General features: G+C 43.1%; 1 protein-coding gene across 2 annotated transcripts; it reads left to right on the top strand.

Moving 5' to 3' along the window:
- The first annotated feature begins 140 nt into the window (after positions 1-140).
- Positions 141-15,240, top strand: ccar1 (cell division cycle and apoptosis regulator 1). Of its 2 annotated transcripts, none has more exons than XM_062463332.1 (28): positions 141-198; positions 931-1,085; positions 1,300-1,475; positions 1,758-1,895; positions 2,538-2,570; positions 2,702-2,734; positions 2,995-3,021; positions 3,422-3,618; positions 3,776-3,902; positions 5,015-5,134; positions 6,090-6,279; positions 6,421-6,562; positions 6,708-6,863; positions 7,124-7,349; positions 7,680-7,793; positions 8,133-8,299; positions 9,112-9,322; positions 10,489-10,572; positions 10,712-10,900; positions 11,081-11,272; positions 11,533-11,745; positions 12,156-12,291; positions 12,510-12,598; positions 12,706-12,852; positions 12,958-13,078; positions 13,152-13,337; positions 13,639-13,844; positions 14,237-15,240. In XM_062463332.1, exons 2-28 carry the CDS (start codon positions 974-976, stop codon positions 14,291-14,293), a joined length of 3,789 nt encoding a protein of 1,262 aa, XP_062319316.1. In that variant the 5' UTR covers positions 141-198; positions 931-973; the 3' UTR covers positions 14,294-15,240. The 2 variants fall into 2 exon arrangements, with proteins under 2 accessions (XP_062319316.1, XP_062319317.1); XM_062463333.1 differs by having other exon boundaries at positions 14,240-15,240.
- The last annotated feature ends 5,498 nt before the right edge of the window (positions 15,241-20,738 follow it).

The following is a 20,738-nucleotide window of genomic DNA, read 5'->3' on the forward strand; positions in this document are numbered from 1 at the left end:
TAGTTTAAAAATGTAACTATAATAATACATTAAACCATATATTAGCCTACCTCTTTGTAAAAGGAAGGGACTAACTAAGCGTAATATAACCTACTTTGAGCTTAGTTACGTAGAGCGTATGTTGACGCATGCGCACGTTGGTCAGTAGCAGTCTAGCTTGCTAACTTTACCGGTCCGGTTCATTGACAGAGGACAGTGGTAAGGTGTTCAAACAATAGTTGTTTTTCCGTGCATTTTGCTCACGGTAATTACATTAGTAATGTATATTATGATTTGTTTTCTAATTCAACTCTAAAAACTGGTGCTATGTAGGATTGTATGTATTCCTGCCTGGTGACTTAATAGCATCATTCACCGCATCGTGTGTTGTCCTCCTGGTCTGGCTAGCAGGCTTGTAACAACAACGTCACCAGAAGGCCTCACCAAAAACAAACCCGCACAAGCCATGATTTACAATCCATCTGCTGTTGCTAGCTTGTTAGAAATGGTATGCTAACTAGTTAGCTGCTTAAGCAGAAAATGTAGCTCATCATATAGCTAGCAGGCCGTTACTATTAGACACTGTCTTGAGTACTAGTATTTGCAGCACTTTGCTGAGCATGCATGTAGCTAGCTAGCTAACAGATCTGTCTCGCTTGCTCTGCCGACGTGGGTATAACAGCCACAGTCTTTAAAGTTAAGTTACGTTGGCTAGCTGTGTTGTGCAAATATTGATGACTTGAGGCTAGCGTGGAAACAAACATAAACCAGCTAGCTATGCTAATGTTGGTGCTAGCTTTAAATGCTGCCTGTCGGCCTTAAACGAGCGGCTGAGTCAGCGAATTTGTTATTAAAGTTGCGGTGTTAGCTAGCTATATTATGAAAAATATTTTAAATTGAAGATGGAATTACTATCAGTGTTAATGCGTAATGTTTTGATTTGTCGTACAGCCGATAAAAGTGAATTATTTCTGTCAAGACTACCCCTGAACTCATGGCCCAGTTCGGAGGACAAAAAAACCCTCCCTGGGCTGCTCAGTTCGCTGCAACTGCGGTATCCCAGCCTGGCCACTCTGGACAGTCTCTCGACCTTAACAGTCTACACTGTAAGCAGAAACATATAGCTATGAATATTGTTTGTCAACTATACATATGTCATTTATTTGGATGCATGCTATGCCTAGTAAGTTATCTGTAAAAAATAATTAAAAATTATGTAAATGATTTTACAGTGATGTAACATGAGTTTTAGAGTAGAAAGAGTAGCATCTTCGGTCCTTCAAGGGTATCACCCATTTTCCACTGTCTCCCTCCTTGCAGCTCTGGGAGTGCAGCAACCCTCTCTCCTAGGTGCATCCCCCTCCATGTACTCTCAGCAGTCTGCCCTGGCTGCTGCTTCCCTCAACACCCAGTCAGCTGCCAACTACCAGCTATCTCAGCAGACTGCAGCCTTGCAGCAGCAAGCCGCAGCTGCAGCCGCTGCCGCCCTGCAGCAGGTTAGCTAACTTAACTCAAAACTGGTGTTGCTGTTAAGTGCTTCTGATTTTGAATGCTTCACTGGTATGACCTGTCTTTCCAAATATGAATTGAACTTGCAGATAACATTTTAATAAAATGATCTTGAATTAATACATTCTTTAAAGACTGAAAGTTGGTGCAACCTAGTTATGTATATTGTCCCCCCTCCCCAACATGTATTAAAGGTGTGAAGCATCATCCCACAGTAAGCCTACCAATCAGATGACCACAACTCTTATATCTGTCCTTATATATCACAGTCTCAGATAAACTCAGCCCTGCAGCAGTATCAGCAGCAGCAGCAACAACAACAACACCAACAACAGCAGCAGCAGCAGCAACAGCAGCCACCTCCACAACCACCACCACAACAGCAGCTCTACAATGTCCCTCACCAGGTATTAGTCGTTGTTGCCGTCGACTTGTTTTGGGCTACTTTGTCAAGAACTGTACTTGGACTGAAAGTTCAAGCGTTTTCTAATAGTCATTTTTGTGACTCATTCGACATCTGTTATGTTTGTATGAGTACAAATTCCTATTCTAAAGGAAAACATCCAGTATGTAATGTTTGAGGATGTTACAGTCTGTCACAGAGTTTTGATAAAGGCTTGTTAGTACTCTACTGATGATGTCTATTGAGCCAACTAGGTTTAGTTGTACATATTTGGGCTGATGGCCTGCAATCAGTGTCACAGTGTGTCAACAAAACAAACGATTGCACAGATATCTAAAACATGTTCCTACAGAAAGTACTATATCCCACAGAAGTCTATTCACATCATGGTTTTACTTATATGCTTGTAACTTCAAATTTATTATAAGGATGTTCCCATTTTAAGGTTTTAGTCTTCCCTTTGTGGAGGTTGACTTCTCCAAGGGTGTTGATGTATTATGGTATTCAATGTTGGATGAAGATAGACTTGCATGTAGACAATGTAAACTAAAACATCTTCCACCAATGTCAAGTGCCAAAATCTAAAATAATTCATGTTGAACAACGCTCTTACTACTGTTTTTGCGTGTGCACCCTATCAATTCAGCAACATCGGCATCCCTCAACAGACTCTTATGGGGTAAGCAGAGATGAAGTATCAAAAGCAGGTGTTTAACAGTGGTGTGGGGATGTGGACTTTTGTCAAGTCAAGAACTAGACACTCCCTGCCTGTGTACGCTACGTATGATATTCTTTTCTCTCTCTTCACAGCTCCCACAGCCCCAACAGGCGCTGCTGACTCAGGTAATGGCTGACAAGCATGTCTACACTGATATTTTTCTCTTCCAGCAAGGTTGTGCCTTTGCTATTGTTAGCTAATGCTGAGTATAACCGCTTAGCCTAGCCTTAATCTGTGAGTACCGGTTTCACACCGCATTCTTAGAACTCACCTGTCAGATTTAAGGGGGTGTAAAATTAAGAGGGAATTAATTATGAATGTATCTTGAAAGTGGAAAATGACTTTCTCCTCTTGTGTAATGTTCCTCCCTGCACCTACGACAAAGAACTGGACGGGTGAAAACAAGTTTCCGGTAAGCACCCGTTCACCCGGGCGCGTTCACCAATCCTGTTTTTTCAGATCAGTTTTTTCAGATCAGTTTAGTGAAAAGAAAGAATAGCACTGGAAAGAGAACCAGGCAAGTGAGTCTTGTCACATGTAAAGACGTCTCTGACTACCCCCTCCGGGTCATAATACAGACAGTTCCTTGGCACTAGCTACTGAAATACTGTTAGAACCCTGCCTTTGTGGTTCTTTATCTGTACAATATGTACAATTTGTATGTCGCTTTGGATAATAGCGTTTGTTAAATGAATAAAATGTATTATAAATAAGATAAGTCAGACAACTGTAAATGGTAAGATGGATGGATGGATGGAAGAACCTATCTAATCTGTACTCCCTCTGCATCACTCTTTTCTCTGCTTCCTTAGCCCCCTGTGGCCTTGCCGACTAGTCTAAGCCTGTCCAACCCCCAGCAGACAGCCCAGATTACAGTGTCCTATCCCACACCTCGCTCCAGCCACCAGCAACAGACCCAGCCCCAGAAACAGCGTGTCTTCACTGGTGTGGTCAACAAGCTACATGACACCTTTGGATTTGTGGACGAGGATGTCTTCTTCCAGCTCAGGTGAGGAAAGCGATGTAATGACGGTTTACTAAGCTTTCACTTTGTTGTCAGGCAGAGCTTTAAGGTCTGGATTAACTGAAGGATGTATGATTGTGCTAGACGCTCCATGGCGAAGAAGTCAAATCGTTTGACTAATGAGATGTTCTTGTCCTGTCAGTGCGGTGAAGGGGAAGACTCCTCAGGTGGGCGACAGGGTCCTAGTGGAGGCTGTGTACAACCCCAACATGCCCTTCAAATGGAACGCTCAACGCATCCAGACCTTACCTCAGTTAGCCAACCAGTCGGTGAGAACTAGGGATGGGGAATTGAACTTATTTCACTATTCGAATAGTATCCGAAATGATTTTCGAATATCCGAATAATACATTTTTATTAATGCGGTTCCGTTATGTAATTAGCCTGACATGACGCAAAGCATACAGTAAACACATGAACCACCACACATTCTGGCAATAATTGTGACTGTTAAACTATTAGATTAAATAAGGGTTAAATAAAGAAAACAAATAAAAGATCAATTTATCAACATGACGAAAAGACAATGAACTTGAAAAAACGCTGCGTCTTCACACTTATAAGCTCTTAAATTGGCGGAATAGTGCTTAACCTATTATTATGTGAAATAAAAAAAATTAAAAATACATTGGACGAAATTAAACACATTGGGTAGGCTATCCTCGATAAATACGAAAGACACACATGGAGAAATATTGCATATTAACTTGGAACCGGAATCCTACAGGACTGTGCGCCACACAATGCAAACGCTAGCTGTACATGGCTACGGGTGAAAAAATTAATAATCCACAACTGCATTAGCCCTACGCATTTCAGGAAAATTAGCATATAAACATGCTCAGGGGAGAGTCAGGTACGGAGTCAATTTACGAGCAGGCCGGCGTAGAAAAGACTCTGCAGGAACTGAGGTTGCTGCGAGGTACGGCTTAGCCAGGACACTAAGCTTCTTGTAGCGCTAAATGAAATGAAAGGAAGACTCGCAGCAGAACGCAGGGTCACGTAGCCTACCTTTTTGGATTTTTTTCATCATTTCTAACGTCACAACTATTAGAATTCACGACGCAACGTTTTTTCATAAAAAAAACTTTTAAACTACACTCATAAGTATTTGAATACTAACTTAGGATATTCGATTAACCACGCCCATCCCTAGTGAGAACTTTCAGTAGCTGCACCAAAAAGCAGTAAACTTTAAGAAAGTGATAAATTGCTATCTGTGTGGGCCAAAAATCATGGTGGTTGAAAACAATGCTGAAGTTTTGTTTATTCTGAATGTGCTACAGCTATGGCTAGTCAATTAAATCAAATCTTGCCACCAGGATTTTTGAGGTGTGTATGTGTGTGTTTTTGACTGCTCTGTTCTCAATCCCCCCCATAGCACCAACAGCAGCCCCAGCCCTTACCTCAAGTTTCCCCACAGCTGGGCAACTTTTACCCTGATCCAGGGATGCAGCAACGCTACTCAGACATGCACTCCGTCGTGGACAACAGACAAAATGTAACCCCTCTCACCCCCCCCCCCCACCCTGGCCTGTCCCTTATACACTCTCTGGGATTCTCCCTCCCCTCTTCTCTCTGTCTATTGTCCTGCTCCTCTTCTTTCTTTCCTTTTTATCTATGTGCCCCAACTTGTTGCTTTACGGCCCTGTTACGTATAGAGCTGAACTTATTGGCTATTTGTGGAGAATTCTATTTGGGAGTTTATTTCCCTGTCTTTCGGATGACTTCTTTACAGAAATATGTATATATATATAGTAAAGTATGGCTTTCTTAAAATCCATATCCACTGCTGTCTAGTTTTCCTCATTTTGTCTTTCAATAATCTTTTCAACTTTGTGCTTGTGTTACCTCTAATGATGTAATGAAAAATCTCTCTACAGGGTAAATTTGCAGTTTTACAGTGAATTAAAAGTTTTTTAAAGGTGCAAACCATAATATATTTTGTTTAAAAAGTGGCAGGAGATTTGTATGCTATCATGTCCACATTAAATTTGTATTCTTCTACATTTTACTAATTGTGATGAAGGCTCACATGTTGAGCTGTTGAATTCATTCATAATTTGAATTGATAAAGAATTCATTGGGCAATGCATCTTAAATACACTTTCTCTTCACTGTTTTAACAACTTTCATCTTCTCTATCAAATCTGTCACAATTTTTCACTTCACAAACAGGCCAGGACATTCTCACCTCACAGTTGGTGAAATGTGAAAATAAATTTTTCCTATTAAAAAAAAGGAAAAGCAAAGCTATCCAGAATTTTCTCTTGAAATAGGGTACTTCCTCAATTACCCTTCCTTTCTCTACAGAAGTAGGGGTAATGTTATCAGCTTCTTATTCCATCTAGAAAATGTATATTTTCGTTGCAAAACAATTGTTTGTTTACATATATACACCAGTAGCTCTACACGTAAGTCACATTAACTTCTGTCTTATCTCTCTGTCTCTCCAGAGCCAACCTCCAGGTCCTATGATGAAGTCTGCTCCTACCATGCTGCAGTCTCTACCACCACCCACAAGCTTCAGTGTCCCCACCCAGGGTCCCCCTCCCTCTCTTCTGCAGGCCCAGCTCTCTGCTGCCTCCCTGGCTCCCCTCCTCCAGAACCCTCCCCAGCCCCTGCTGCCACAGCCTCCTCCCAAAGGTAGGGGGCGCTCTCCACATTATACAAATTCTACATGATTAGCCAAAAATGTAAGTGTAGTATAAATAGTTTGTGTGTCCTCACTATGTTTTCTTCTTTTGGACGAATTTCTCTTTTTGCACTTGGCGACCCTGTGTGTAGATGTGTTCTCAGGGGGTCTCCTCCAGCCCCCAGTGAGAATGATGCCCCAGCCTCAGCCGGTCAGAAGAATGGACCCCACACCTCGCTTCCCCAACCGCAACGACCGTCCGGAACTCATCCTAAGGACCAAGGACGAACGCAGGTCAGGGTTATACACAGTATGAGGGACTTTCACATCAGATCAGACTCAGAGTACTTTTGTCTCTATAGAAACAAATCATCTTCCTATTGAAACTAATCCTGAACACATCGAAACAAATTGCTTTTTCCATCTTTCCCCACTCCAGTCGCGAGAGAGACCGCGAGCGTCGGCGGTCACGGGAACGCTCGCCCACACGCAAGCGTTCCAGAGACCGTTCCCCACGGCGTGAACGCTCCCCTCGACGTCCCCGGAGGGCGGCCCCCCGCTACACTGTCCAGTTCTCCAAGTTCAGCTTGGATGGGTGGGTGACACAACAACCATGTCTGACGAACACAAACGATTGAATAGTTAGATTTAATAGATTAAAATGTCGTCGAATTTTGTATGAGCAGCTGAGAAACAACTAAAAAGGTTAATGAGTGACAACCACTAAGATTACTTAAAAGAGAGAGAGAGAGAGACAAAAATGACTGTACTGTGTACAATAACTTCAAGAAAGTCTTCAACCGGAGTTGCAGCTAGGACACCAAGGTAATGGCACGGTTCTGTTCCTCGCTTCAGATGTAACTGTGACATGATGGAGCTGAGGCGGCGTTACCAGAGCCTCTACATCCCCAGTGACTTCTTTGATGCCGTCTTCACCTGGGTGGACGCCTTCCCCCTGGCGCGGCCCTTCCAGTTCGGCAACTACTGTAACTTCCACATCATGCACAAGGAGGTGGACTCTCTGGTCAAGAATACAGCTGTGCTCGACCCACCTGACGCCAACCACACCTACAGTGCCAAGGTAGGACACTGACAGTTTTTCTATTTTCTGTTTATACCTTTCACTACAGTACTTGTTTTATCTTTATCTGTCTAATTACTATGTTTATTGTTTTCTCGCATGTATTAACCTACTTTGCAATAAATGTGATTCAGATTCCGCTGACTCATAAAGCATGCCTTACCAGCATTTGTCAAAGTATTGCCTAAAGCTCATAATCATGGTATTTGTTCACATGTGGGATGCATTTGATCCACATAACTTTAAATCTGACTACCCAATATCTATAATCTGCTTTGGGCTCCATTCTGAATTTGCGTTGACACTTAAAATGATCCGTCTGCCCTGTAGGTGATGCTGCTGGCAAACCCCAGCCTAGAGGAACTCTATCATAAGTCCTGTGCTCTGGCTGAGGACCCCCAGGAACTTAGAGATGCCTTCCAACACCCCGCCCGCCTCATTAAGGTACGCACACAAACGCACAAAATGGTAAATGGATGACGAGGGTTAGTGACGATGCACATGCTTAGCCGTCAGATACCGGAAGTCACACCCACTATGGAAGAAACCCAGTAGCTTGTTGACTCACTTGTGTGTCACCCATTCTGGATTTGATTGAGTTTTTCCATTTGAAGTCTGGTTTGTTATGGATTAAACATCAGGATTACATGTATAGGTCTATATAGGAACCCTCTCTTTTTTTCTTTCTGTCTGTTGCTTTCTTGTTTGTCCTTCTCCCATACCCTCGCCTTTTCTGTAAACTCAACTAAGCCCCTTTTATTGCTCCTTCTCTCTCTCTTTCAGTTCCTGGTAGGGATGAGGGGCAAGGATGAGGCCATGGCCATCGGGGGTCACTGGTCACCCTCTCTAGATGGAGCGGACCCAGAAAAGGATGCTTCTGTCCTCATAAAGACAGCCATACGCTGTTGTAAGGCTCTCACAGGCATTGACCTGAGTTTGTGCACTCAGTGGTAAGTACCTGTTCTCTTTTCAACGATTTCCTTCCTCTCCTAGACGGTGTTTCTAAATGACTAGGCCTGCAGTTACTAAAACCCAGAATCTGTATTCCGTGCTATATGGTTTTAGTACCTTGGCTCTGAACTCTTAATCTCTGACATGTTTGTTTGGCTTTCTTTGTTTGTTAATTAGAGTAATGATTATAATTCTGTGATTTTTTTAATTTGCTTCCTTAATTATTTGTCCCATCAGTTATTGTGTGACACTGTCATGCATCTTTTATCTATGTGGTTATGAATGAATGAGTGTGTTGTCGGAAGAACAGTCGCCTGGACCAGAAGACGTCACCATTACTTTGTTTACATTTTCTTTTGACTCTGTTAAATATCTTACATATTTAACTTGCTTTTACTGTCCTGTTTATTCTTTTTCTTTTCTGACACAACCCTGTGCTACGTAAACTATCAAAAACGAGTGCAGAATACTGAGCAAAGATTGGCTGAAAGGGGGATAATGGCAGGACCAGGGGCTATTCTTTGTTTTTGTCTGTCAACTTTTCCAAAATGGCCGCCGTTACCTGTCACAACCGTTGGAGAGCTGCAGATTGGGTTTCCATATGCTAATTTTGTCTGTTTTTGTGTGTGTGTGTGTTTGTGGGGGTGAGGGCAGGGGTCACTGTAATGAAGTCAAAGACCATTCAGTGGCGGGTGGCACTATAGCCTACACAGTATGCAGGGTGGGAAAGGCTAGCCCTAGCAAGGCTGGTCTATGAAATGTGTCCTGACCAGAATGTTTCTTTCCAATGCGCCTTCTTCCTTTGCGACAGGTATCGTTTTGCAGAGATTCGCTATCACCGCCCTGAGGAGACACACAAGGGGCGGACAGTCCCTGCACATGTGGAGACAGTGGTTTTGTTTCTCCCGGATGTTTGGCATTGTCTTCCTACCCGCTCAGAGTGGGAGGGGCTGTCGCGCGGACTCCGGGAGCAGCTGGCTGAGAAGCTGTCGGCCGAGCGAAAGGAGGCGGATGGAGAACAGGCACTGAACCGCTAATCCCTCTCTTCTCATTTCCGCTTCTCACAGGAAGGCACAGGAATTACTAAACAAACAAGAAATACAATACAACACAACACAGTACATGCCACCACCATTCACACAAGCACACACACAGAGACATCACCACAGGCAAAGTACTGTACTACCAGACCCCTAGGCTTCTTCCTTTCACCCCCCAAACCCCTCCCCCTTCCCCTCTGCTCCAACTACTCCATTCCTCCATCTGCACTTCCACTCTCCCTCAACCCAGAAGACACATACAGTGGAAGGAGACTAGGTTCTATTGTAATGACACCTCTGCAACTGGTAAAACAGCTTCCAGCTCCCTTAAACCGTCGCTAATTAGGCACCAAGTTTGGCTTTCATGGGATATCTGAATTAATGTGAATTAATTAATTTGGTTGAATATCTCTTCCAACCAACCATGCATGTGGCTTTAGAATGCCCTAAATTCCTCATGATTTAATCATTTGCTTGGAACCAATGAATATTCTGAACAGACCGCTGGAACCTGCAGAGCCAGTTGTGAGAATACCTGTGTTTATTCTAGAATCGTGTCCTTTCTATATGATTGATTGATTTATTTTAACCTCAGTTCGATACCAGCTGAACTCCAAAAGAAATCCTCCCCTAAGTTTTGTCTGATGTCTGTCCCGTGTTTTTGGAGTCTATACTCTTATTGGGCTTTAAGTAGAGATTGGTTTTCCTTATGACATAGATTGAAACAGGAATAAAATACCCAAATCACACTCAAATAGGAGTTTAGGGATACTGCATACACACTCAGTTTGGAGACCAGGTTTCAGTTCACCCGATGTACTCACAGACCTTTTTGGAGCCACTGTCATTGATTTACCTTTTTGTGTTCCACAGAACTGCTTTGATTGGCCGCTGGGGGGGGCACTTTCCGTGGGGTTGATAAGAGCTTAGAGAGCTTCCCTGTGTACCCTACAGTAGCAGTGGACTTTTACCCAGTCGAGAGCTCATTAGGACTATGAGAGACAGATGTGACCTTGCTTCTTGCACGGATCAACTTTTGTTTTCACAAGTTGAAACTGGGGAGAAGTGGTGTGTTGACGGTCTGCTGTCCCTCTCTTCTTGCCTTCCCTCTATCTCTCTCTCTCTTCTCTGTATAAATGACTCTGAAGGAGGAAGAGGAGAAAGATGAAGAAGAGTTGAAGGAGGTTACCACGCCCACACATTGGGCCAAGCTCGACCCGAAATCAATGAAGGTAAGACGATGTGGTGGTTTGCAGAGGCATTGGATATCTCTTTTGAAGTTCATCCTTACTTCCCAATACCTGTGTTTACCCATCCAGTAGAGTCACAGGCAGGTATTACAGTGCTCCCTCTCCCCCTTCTCTCCTGTAGGTGAATGACCTGCGTAAAGAGCTGGAGTCTCGCTCCCTGAGCTCCAAGGGGCTGAAGTCTCAGCTGATTGCCCGCCTGACCAAGCAGCTGAAGGTGGAGGAGCAGGTGGAGGAGGCCAAGGAGCCTGAGAAACCAGAGAGCCTTGCCCCCGAGGAGGAGGAGCCCCAGCGTGTCGAAGAGGACAGAGAGGTGATGAACCAGCCAGTACAGGGGTCTGGTTAGCATAAAGATGAAACTAGGAAAGACCCAGCAACCACCAAGAGCGAGCGCTCTTCACAGCTTTCGTATATTGAGGTTGGAGCACTTAATTGTGGTAGAGTTGTTGCCTTTCTCCTAATTTTTGTTTCTTTCTCCTCCTGTGCCTCTCAGGAGGAGGAGAGGAAGAAGCAGGAAGAGCTGGAGCGCCAGCGCAGAGAGAAGCGTTATATCCTCCCCGACGAGCCCACCATTATCGTCCACCCAAACTGGGCAGCCAAGAGCGGCAAGTTCGACTGCAGCATAATGTCACTCAGCGTGCTACTGGACTACCGGCTGGAGGATAACAAGGAGCACTCGTTTGAGGTGAGACAAAACATCTGCTTTTTCAAAAACGGGGTGGTGAAGTCCAGAGGAGTGGTGCTTCTGAAACCAGTTTGCCAAGTACTCAGTATCAAAAGACAATGGTCTTACTTTACTCCGACATGTAGACTGTCGAGGGATTTGTTGTGCATGTGTGTGTATATATATAGTATTTTATTTATTTGTTCCTTCTATGAACCACTCTCTGTCTTTATTGAACCAGTCTCACTTTTTGTGACAACCCACCCCACCCCCACATCCAGGTGTCCTTGTTCGCAGAGCTGTTTAATGAGATGCTGCAGAGGGACTTTGGGTACCGCATCTACAAAGCCCTAGCCTCCGTGCCCTCCAAGGATGACAAGAAGGAGAAGAAGGAGAAAGCCAAGAAGGAGGCAGAGAAACGGGACGTGAAGAAGGAGGACGAGAATGGAGAGCCGGCAGTGAAGAAGCCGAAGGAGGAAGAGGACAAAAAGAAAGTGAGCGTGTAGTACTTTTCCCATATACAGTGCCTTTCAAAAGTTTGGAAACACCTAGCCTTTTATAATTTTTGAAAGACACATGCGCCACCCGTTTTTCATTTTTTTAATGCATGAATTCAAACACTCAATCTTGGTCTGTAGGGCATTTAACCGACATGTATACAATGAGTTACTCCAAATATTGCTGATAGTTTGGTGAAAATGAAGCTTTTAGTACCAATATCTAGTCAAATTGTGTTCAAAGTAAACCATACCGTTAAATTCCCTGGTTTGTTGCATATAAACAATAGAAACATGCATGTGTCTCAAAAAACAAAGAATGCTCGATGTTTGACTGGCACTGTACTCCTAAAAGAATCCTCAGATATAAAAAAATTGGCCTTCTATCTGACCATGTTAAATAAAAGGAGGACGAGAAGGAGAGAGTACTGAAGAAAGAAGAGTCTCGTGATGAAGAGGAGAACGAGGACGAGAGCAGCAACACCAACGCTGAGGAATATGACCCACTAGAGGCCGAAGATGCTGATGATGATGATGATGATGGTACGGCCCACTTCCCACACATCCCACAAGGCTCTAAGTTCAACTAGTCAGGAGAGCTATTTCTAAAAGCTGGAAAACAGGCAGGCTTATCATGTGATACCAGATACCACAGTATCTGTGACCTGCATAGATACAAATAAAAGTCCCCTAAAGTGACATTTGGCCGACTCATCCTTACTATCTTCTGTGCGTACAGTAAGACATGTGCTTGTCCTCAGATAAGGATGACGAAGACTCCAATGGCAGAGAAAGGAGGGATGAGCGCAGAGATGACAGGAAGTCCAAGGACAGGTCCTCCAAAGACAAGGTCAGTCTTTCTGACTGTTCTAGATTTTTCTGCTGTTGTGGTTTTGTTGTGCTGCGATATGTTAAGTGCAGTGTGTATGTACAGTTAAGTGCAGTGTGTGTGTGTAGGAGAAGGAGAAGAAGCAGATGGTGACCTACAACAAGGACCTGTTAATGGCATTTGTCTACTTTGACCAGAGCCACTGTGGCTACCTGCTCGAGAAAGACCTAGAGGAGATTATGTACACTCTGGGCCTGCACCTGTCCCGTGCTCAGGTACACACACACTCACACACAGGGCCTACATTTGCATTTGAAAAGTGAAAGGATTACAACTGCTTTGAGTCTAAATTTACACAATGTATGTGTGTCTGTTTCCAGGTAAAGAAATTGTTAAACAAGCCAGTGGTGAGAGAATCCTGCTTCTACCGCAAACTGACCGACCGGGCAAAGGATGAGGCAGCTCTGTCTTTCAGCGACATCCAGCTGGATAACTTGCTAGGTGAGACACGCAACCGAAATCTCTCACCCCAAAAAAACAACAAATCGACCCTGACGTTCTGCCTCTTTCTCAGGGAACCGAGCTCTGCTGTCAGGCCCCAAGGCCAGCGCCAAGCCCGCCGAGGGCTCCGAGTCAGGCAGTCTGATCGTCTTCAACGGGGCAATGGTGGACGTGGGCAGCATGATGCAGAAGCTGGACAAGAGTGAGAAGGCTCGGGAGGAGATCGAACAGAAACTCATGCTCCAGGATTCCAAAATGGGTATGTGGAGCAGTGAATCTCCCTAAACGTCAAAAAAAGGTTTAGATGAGATTAGTAAAAACAGTTGGAGAGGATGCCTTTACACTGTGTGATTAGTTTGAGGTTAACAGTCAAGTCTCCATTTGCTCTTCACTACATCAAGCACACCGGTATGGTTCTCCTCCACACCTACAATCATTATTTTGTCTACAATCAAACTTTTACTTTATTTGTACAATGAATACCCGCAAAGGACCAAGGGGTTGGAATAAAGTAAAAGTTGGTAAAGATAATAGATGGCCTCCTGTGTGTTTGGTTTTAGACGAGGGTGCTAAAGTGATGATGCAGCTGGAGCAGGAGAACGGTGAGATGGCTAAGGAGCTCCAGGAGATAAAGAGCCATCTGGAGCAGACAGAAGAGAGCCTGAAGGTGGTGGAGGAGCAGAAGTCCCATTTCTGCAGCCAGCTCCACAAGACGGCTGACAGCCTCACTTCCACCATGAAAGAGCTACTGGGAACCCTGCAGAAGGTAACACACGACAGGATTGACTTTTTTGTTTTACTGTAAAGTTCATCTATACAATATTATACAATCCATGTCATTTTTCAGTGCACTAAACCTGAATTAATCGAAAAAAAGTTTATTCAATTAATGATTTCTGGCCCATGCCCCATCCCTCAAGGGACCTTGAGCCACAGGCCGTCATTCCCAAATGATAATTTGTTCTTAATTGGTCTATAACTGAATAAAGATAACAATTTATCTGAAAAAGATTAAATCTGATTCCTACTAAGGAACTTTCTGGTATCACACCCTACATGTACTGTGGACATGGCGTTGTGCTTATTTAACTGATCAAACTGCACCATTGTAGCTTATCTGTCATGTGACACACTAACTGCACAACTGCTTTCCTCCAGAAGGTGCCCTCTGAAGCCGAAGACCAAAAATCGCAATCGAATGGTTCAGACGAATGAATGAAGACTCAAATGAGGGAATCTTCTTTTAAACTTGTAAATAGATTAATTTGACAACCTGTTTTTTTGGGGGGAATTCATTTTTTGTTGATGTTCTTCCTCATGGCCATCTATGTATAAATGATTATTGATTGGTTGGTTATGTTTTCATGTTACCTCATGGTTTCCCTTCGAAAAGGGTACATTCATTTTGTCTGTTAAACCGATTAAAGTTGTATTATTGAGGTAAATTGTGAAGCGTTCCAATATTGTAAAAAAAAATCTTAACAAACTTGATATTTAAAAATAGTTACTTGTGTTAATCTTAAATTCTTATGGAATTAGTTATTCATATTTGTAACAGAAAATTGGCTTAAATTCATTTCCTTTACCTATTGCTTTGCCAAACATGCTTGTCTGAATACCACCGCACCACATTTATGCCAGTATGTGTGAGTTGTACTTATCTGAGAAATAAAATTTGCAATAATGATGTTATTTATGTTCAAGTGGATTCATAAAGTTTATAAAAAAATATGTTAAACAATTTTTGGGTAATGAGCAATGGGCAATTTCAAACAATCTGATAGAATAACAGTTATCTTTCTCTCTGACTGGGCTGTTAACTGATGTTGCCACTTGTATGAATTTCACAGACCTGGCTAGCAGAGTAAATCGTATTTTCCAATAGGAAGCCATTTACAAATCTAAGCTGAATGTTTCACAAAATAGAAGGAATTGTTTGAAAATGAACCTTAATATTTTGAGCCCTTAATTATTTTGTACTCTAGGAGGTTTGGGGGCTTGTTCTTGAGCTAGACAGGGTAACTTAGCTGATGTGATGTATGGAGTTGGGAAGATTACCCTAAATCTAATGTTTATGAGCCCAAAGCTGCCCAGTGCACATTATTTTTCTATCGACAATGTATGATTGCCTGTGCAAAATATAAATGGTTCATTTAAACTCATCTTTGTGTCCTTGCTGTATTTTCATTAGTTCTTTGAGTAGGAGTTGGATGCACTTTTAACATTGAAGGAAGCGTAAGTCATTTTCTCACTATTACCAGTAGTGGGCAGTATATAACACTATACCAGATATTGTTAATCTGGTATAGTGAAGCACAGAAATTGTACTGCTTAAGTAGACAAGCCTAGGATTCAGTTGTCTTTAGTTCAAAAGTAAACTGACTAAAAGCAACTTAATCTAATCTCTGAGATGTGTCTAAACTCTAACCCTTGAACAGTGAATTAGCTGCATTGTCTGATATAGACTAAAGAGAATAATTCAATAGAAAGAGAGGCACCAGCTCCTGAGCCACTTCCATATTCTTTAGCTTTGAAGTTATTACAAAAGACTTGTCAGGGTAACCTCTCTGTCTCTGCATAATTAGGGTGTGCCTTACTGCTGTTGATGTTATGTCTGTCGTTATCCTTTGTCTTTTTCATACACACACTCGCTCAAACTTACATACATAAAAGCTACTGCGGATGTGATAGGAAGGGAGTTTTTCCCCTACACATTCCAAAGAGAACTTCCTATATGGAAGACAATAGCCATGACAACAAATGACTACTTGGAACCAAAATATTTGTCTCCAAGTTCAGCTTTTGCATTAATTTGGTCCTTTATCCTCTCTCCTTGATGACTGCATGTCCTGCAGAGGGATCTGATGTCCAGCCAGAGGTCAAACCCACTTGGAGGCCAGTGTGACATTTCTGAATGTCTGCCTCCGCCCCTCCTCAAAGGGCCATCACCTTCACCAGACGGTTAGGATTCCATCACCTCAATGCGTTCCCAATATGGTTCCAGGTATGTGTTGTGAGGATAGTGTTAGTATTCTATAGAGAATAGGGTGGACTGAACAGCACCTCTTTCAGCCTCTGATTTCTACAGTTTTGGAAATAGTCATAACTAGTGCAGAAGAGTTTTCCTATAGGTTGCTTACATTTACATTGTCATTTAGCAGACGCTCTTATCCATAGTGACTTACAGTAAGTACAGGGACATTCCCCCAAGGCAAGTAGGGTGAAGTACCTTGCCCAAGGACACAACGTAATTTTTCACGGCCAGGGATCGAACCGGCAACCTTCTGAATAATAGCCTGATTCTCTAGCCGCTCAACCATCTGACCCCTGCTTGCAGCAGCTGTGAGTTTGTTGAGTCATGACTTGTGGCAGGGTCCCCTTTTGATATAAAGATGACGTACTTGATGGGTCATGAGAAAGAAAAGGTTCGGAAGGAATTAGATGTATATTTTTTTTCCGCCCATCTGTGTCATTTCTTTAGGACACTCAGCTTAGTTAAACAAAACCTACCTCTCCAGTGCCATGGTATATATTTCAACTGTCTATTGGGGCTTTTGTCATCATGTCCTGTTTTGAATAGGTGGCATACAAACCTTCTTCTTCCTGAACACACACAAACTTTTAAACTCCAGCTGTAGCACACTGTGTGTGGTGTGTGTGTGGAATGAAATCCAATCCTGCCATGGAGAGCAGTGCAGGTAACACCACTCCCCAGCCCCAACAGAGGCCCTTTGTGGCTTCCTCTCCCCTCCGTTTTAACCCCCTGCTATCAAAGGGCTAAGAGTTGCACACACACAGGCTGGTCTGTGGACAATCAGTCCATTTTAATGCAGGGCTGATGTTAAGGGTGGGGAGTTGGCCTGCATACGTTGAGAGAATTGTTTAAGGAATGTATCATGTTGCCATATTTTTCTATCTTTGAGGTTTGTTTTGGTAGTAAAAGGAGGGCTCTGAAGTAGTGGGGGTTGCAATGGGGGAAGCAACATTTGTGGATTGTGGTATGGTATTATACTGGTCTTATTGACGCTTGGGAATGGCCAAATATATGGTCCTATTGGTGGTTTAGTTCTTTGATGTCACCTAGATGAAATACAGTACACTCTTCTCTCATGTTTTCATTGTTTGCAGGTATGTGTGGCTCTCTCTCCCTCTGTGTGTGTGTGTGTGTGTGTGTGTGTTTGAGACCTCTCACTCTGGAGGTGTTGATCTGCCCATCATTACCCTCCCTTTTGTACCCTTTGTTGAGCTCTGTCACTCCTCCTCCAGCTGTGCATAGCGGCTCATGGTAGCCAATCATCCTCTACCACCGCCCTCCACTGACACCATCCAAATCACATTCTCCTCTATCTAATCCACCCCCATCTACCAGCCGCTTCCACAGTCCTTGATTTCTACCACTAACCTCTCTAAGGCTTGCTATTCTTTGAGTGTCAAGCATTTGTTGTAGTAATTATCATAACAAAGCCAGCCTCCACACAGCTTTCCTTGCAGCCTTTGCTGGCCTGACTTGTTTACATTTACATTTTACATTTATGCATTTAGCAGACGCTTTTACCCAAAGCGGCTTCCAAGAGAGAGTTTTACAAAAGTGCATAGGTCACTGATCAAAACAACAAGATAGCCCCAAACATTGCGGATAGCCAAACATGATGCATACATTGTGAAAACCAAATAAGTCCCTAAGGGAAGAACAATAAGAGCATGTAGTTAGACAAGTTACAATTAAACAGCAAGAACCTCAAAAGTGCAAGAGTGTACCTGTGGAAAAAAGCAAGCAACAATAATATATTTCACAGCGAGTACAATAATTTTAAGTTGTTGTTGGCTTTTCATAACCCTTCAGGATTTACTGTTTGTGAATTCCCTGCATTATTGTTTTGATTTCTTGCCAATGGTGGTGACATCAATGACATAACCCGGACCTAGGCGGAAGCGCACAGTCAGGCCGAGATACTGTTAGGCCGAGGAACGGAGAGAAGGTATAAGTTGTTCTTCTCTACCCAATGAGTTTCACTAGCGTACTCCTGTCCACTAAAGTCAAACAAACAGTCTCACCGCCCACTTACGTGTTGTTTGATACTTTAGGTAATTGATACATGAGAGGCTCCATTGACTGGCCCCACTTGGCCTCTCCCTGCCTCCCCAGCACCCAGGCCCCTGCGGTAAGAGAGAGGGGACCCTGTTCTGCCCAGGCTTGGCCAGCCTCCTACAGGACTAGGCCAGAGTTGGTAGGGTCGCTGAGGAAACTATCTTCTTTCCTGGCCCTTCCTTGGGAATACTGGGTTACAGTGTGAGAAGATTTCCAGGATGTTTTTGACAACATGTCTCAGGGGTGTGTGGGGCCGGTGGGAATGCAGGAATGCCACCCCTCTGTGATTTTTGGACAACCCTCCAAAGAGCCACTTCAGAAGTTTACAACTATCATTCTCTATAACAGTTTAAGGTAAAAGTTATTACCCATTTATTACAGAGTCACATGATAGCTTATAAAGTAATATTGTGCCAAAAACAAAGAAATTGCGCACAACATTGGATTGCTTGTTCAAATTTCACCTACAACATGTAGAATAAGCATATCACTCATGTGCTTGTTATTTATACTTTAGCTCAAAAGCAGACTTAACATAATTGCCGCTGGAGGCTGCCCTGGAGGAAAGCGTGTCACCCAAGAAGGTAAACATACAGTGATAACCAAGACCGCCGGTACCAGCCTACAATTTGTAAAAACAACAATTTCTATTGTGCAATTACATAGCTGGCTTTGTCATGTTTCATGCAAACTTGGGTCAAAACATCAATGACAATGCAGTAGGTTGCTATAATAAATATCTTCATAGAAACTCTTTTTGTAGAAATTGTGTAATTCTGTCTGAGTTTTGTAAGTCCAAAACTGGTAGCCAACTGGTAGCAGGAGATCGTTTTGTGAGGTGTCTATAAGAGCAGTCAGGTTTGTGAACTTTTAATTAAGATTTGTAAATAAAGTTAAACGACATACAAGGTTGGTGTGCTACTTGTTGTTGCTACTTTGCTTTTTCTGTCCATAGTCACAGTTGCCTTTCTTGGTCCAACCTCACTAACTGCATTATGTGCATGATTGTTTGCTGTTTCCTCTTAAGTGATGAAAGAGATGCACTTCCTCAGGAAACTAACATGAATAGGCCCTACTGCAGCTTTCAGAATTATTTTATCATCAGTATTGTTTGCTCTGAGATTGGGCAAATATTGTCACCTTGCTGGCAATCTTGACAGGTTTTTCAATCTGTCTTGGTCTCCTCCTCCTGCTCTCTCCAGCCCCCTCTCCTATCCTTCCCTCCCATCCTCCTCTCCTTGTTGAAGTGCAAAGCTCTAAACCAGTCCAGGAAGTCACAGGGAGGTATTTCCTGCATGCTTTGGGTCACCTTGGAGTAGGGGTCGCTAGAAACAGTTGGAGGTCACTTGTCCATGTTTGTGAGTGTGTCTGTGTGTATGTGCATGATTGTGAGTATGTGCTACATCCTTCTCTGCCTCTGAAAAAGCTTCTGCCAGTGCGTTCCCTTAATGAACCTCATATGTGGCGGATGTTTGATGTCACTCTGCAGCAGAAGTTCTCAGGCTCTGCTTCTTTAGTTCAAAGCTGTGGTCATTTACACCTGAGTTGTAATATAGTTAGACTTGAACATGTCATTAGAATGGTAATGTAGTGACAGGTGATATAACACAGACCGAGAGAGAGCTAAATCCCTGCTCAGGTTGACCGAGTCTGCATATGACAAAATAATCTCTGGTATTCAGCTATAGAGCTATGTATGGGTGGCAAGAACACAATTTGAAAGATTTTGTCAGATTTTCTCTGTACTGTTTATAATGACCGTGGTATGGTATTCACGGTTTTAGAGGCCTCCTAGCATGGGCAGGATATATCCTTACTACAGCAAAACTTTTATGATTTTATTGACGTAAACGTTTGTGGGAGTTTGCAGGTGAGTCATGGCAAAGTAGATTCAATCTCCAACCTTCTCTGACTCACACCCAGACTCAAAGTGCAGCTAGAGATACCTTGCATACATCTGTGATTTCCAGCCTGTCTGTGCACGTGTGTGTTTGTCTGTGCGTATTTGTGTTTGTGTTTTTGTAAACCCACCTGCAACTCACTCGCCAGCTACTAACAAACCACATAACATTTGCATAGGACAGGAAGATGCGCACACATTACCATACAGAAGGACAATGACAAATTGTACATATGGAAGACACGATTTAAGTCTAAACAAAGGCTGAAAATGAGAGGCTCTTTTGCAGCGGTTCTATGTAAGTACTATTGTAGATACCCTCACCATCCTCAAGCACCAAATTAATCTGACTGAAGCCCTTGAGTTTTACACCAAAGCAGCTCTCATCAAGCCAGTCTGGGTATCTGCTCACTCTGTACACTAAGTGTGCTGCAGGCTTGAATTAGGAAACCATTGATTTCTGCTCTAAAGCACTCAAGCATGCATCTGTTTCTGTCTTTAACATCAATATATACTGACGAGATGGAACACAAACCAGGCTGGTTCTCCTTTGATCTAAGCTGCAGTGGGAGGGTGTTGAAATAATGAAGGCATAATAAGAGAACAGGCCAGGATTGGCACTGAAAGACATCCTCTTAAGTAGAGAGATGGAGAGAGCGTTCTCTGACTAC

The sequence above is a fragment of the Osmerus eperlanus genome, chromosome 6 (genome assembly GCF_963692335.1).
Source record: "Osmerus eperlanus chromosome 6, fOsmEpe2.1, whole genome shotgun sequence".
Lineage (NCBI taxonomy): Eukaryota > Metazoa > Chordata > Actinopteri > Osmeriformes > Osmeridae > Osmerus > Osmerus eperlanus.

Bases quoted from the DNA above. Each gene is read 5' to 3' on its own strand.
- ccar1 (XM_062463332.1), top strand. From the start codon at position 974: ATGGCCCAGTTCGGAGGACAAAAAAACCCTCCCTGGGCTGCTCAGTTC. The intron at 2,735-2,994 runs GTAATGGCTGAC...CCTACGACAAAG, and splicing joins AACAGGCGCTGCTGACTCAG to AACTGGACGGGTGAAAACAA. The intron at 8,300-9,111 runs GTAAGTACCTGT...CCTTTGCGACAG, and splicing joins CTGAGTTTGTGCACTCAGTG to GTATCGTTTTGCAGAGATTC.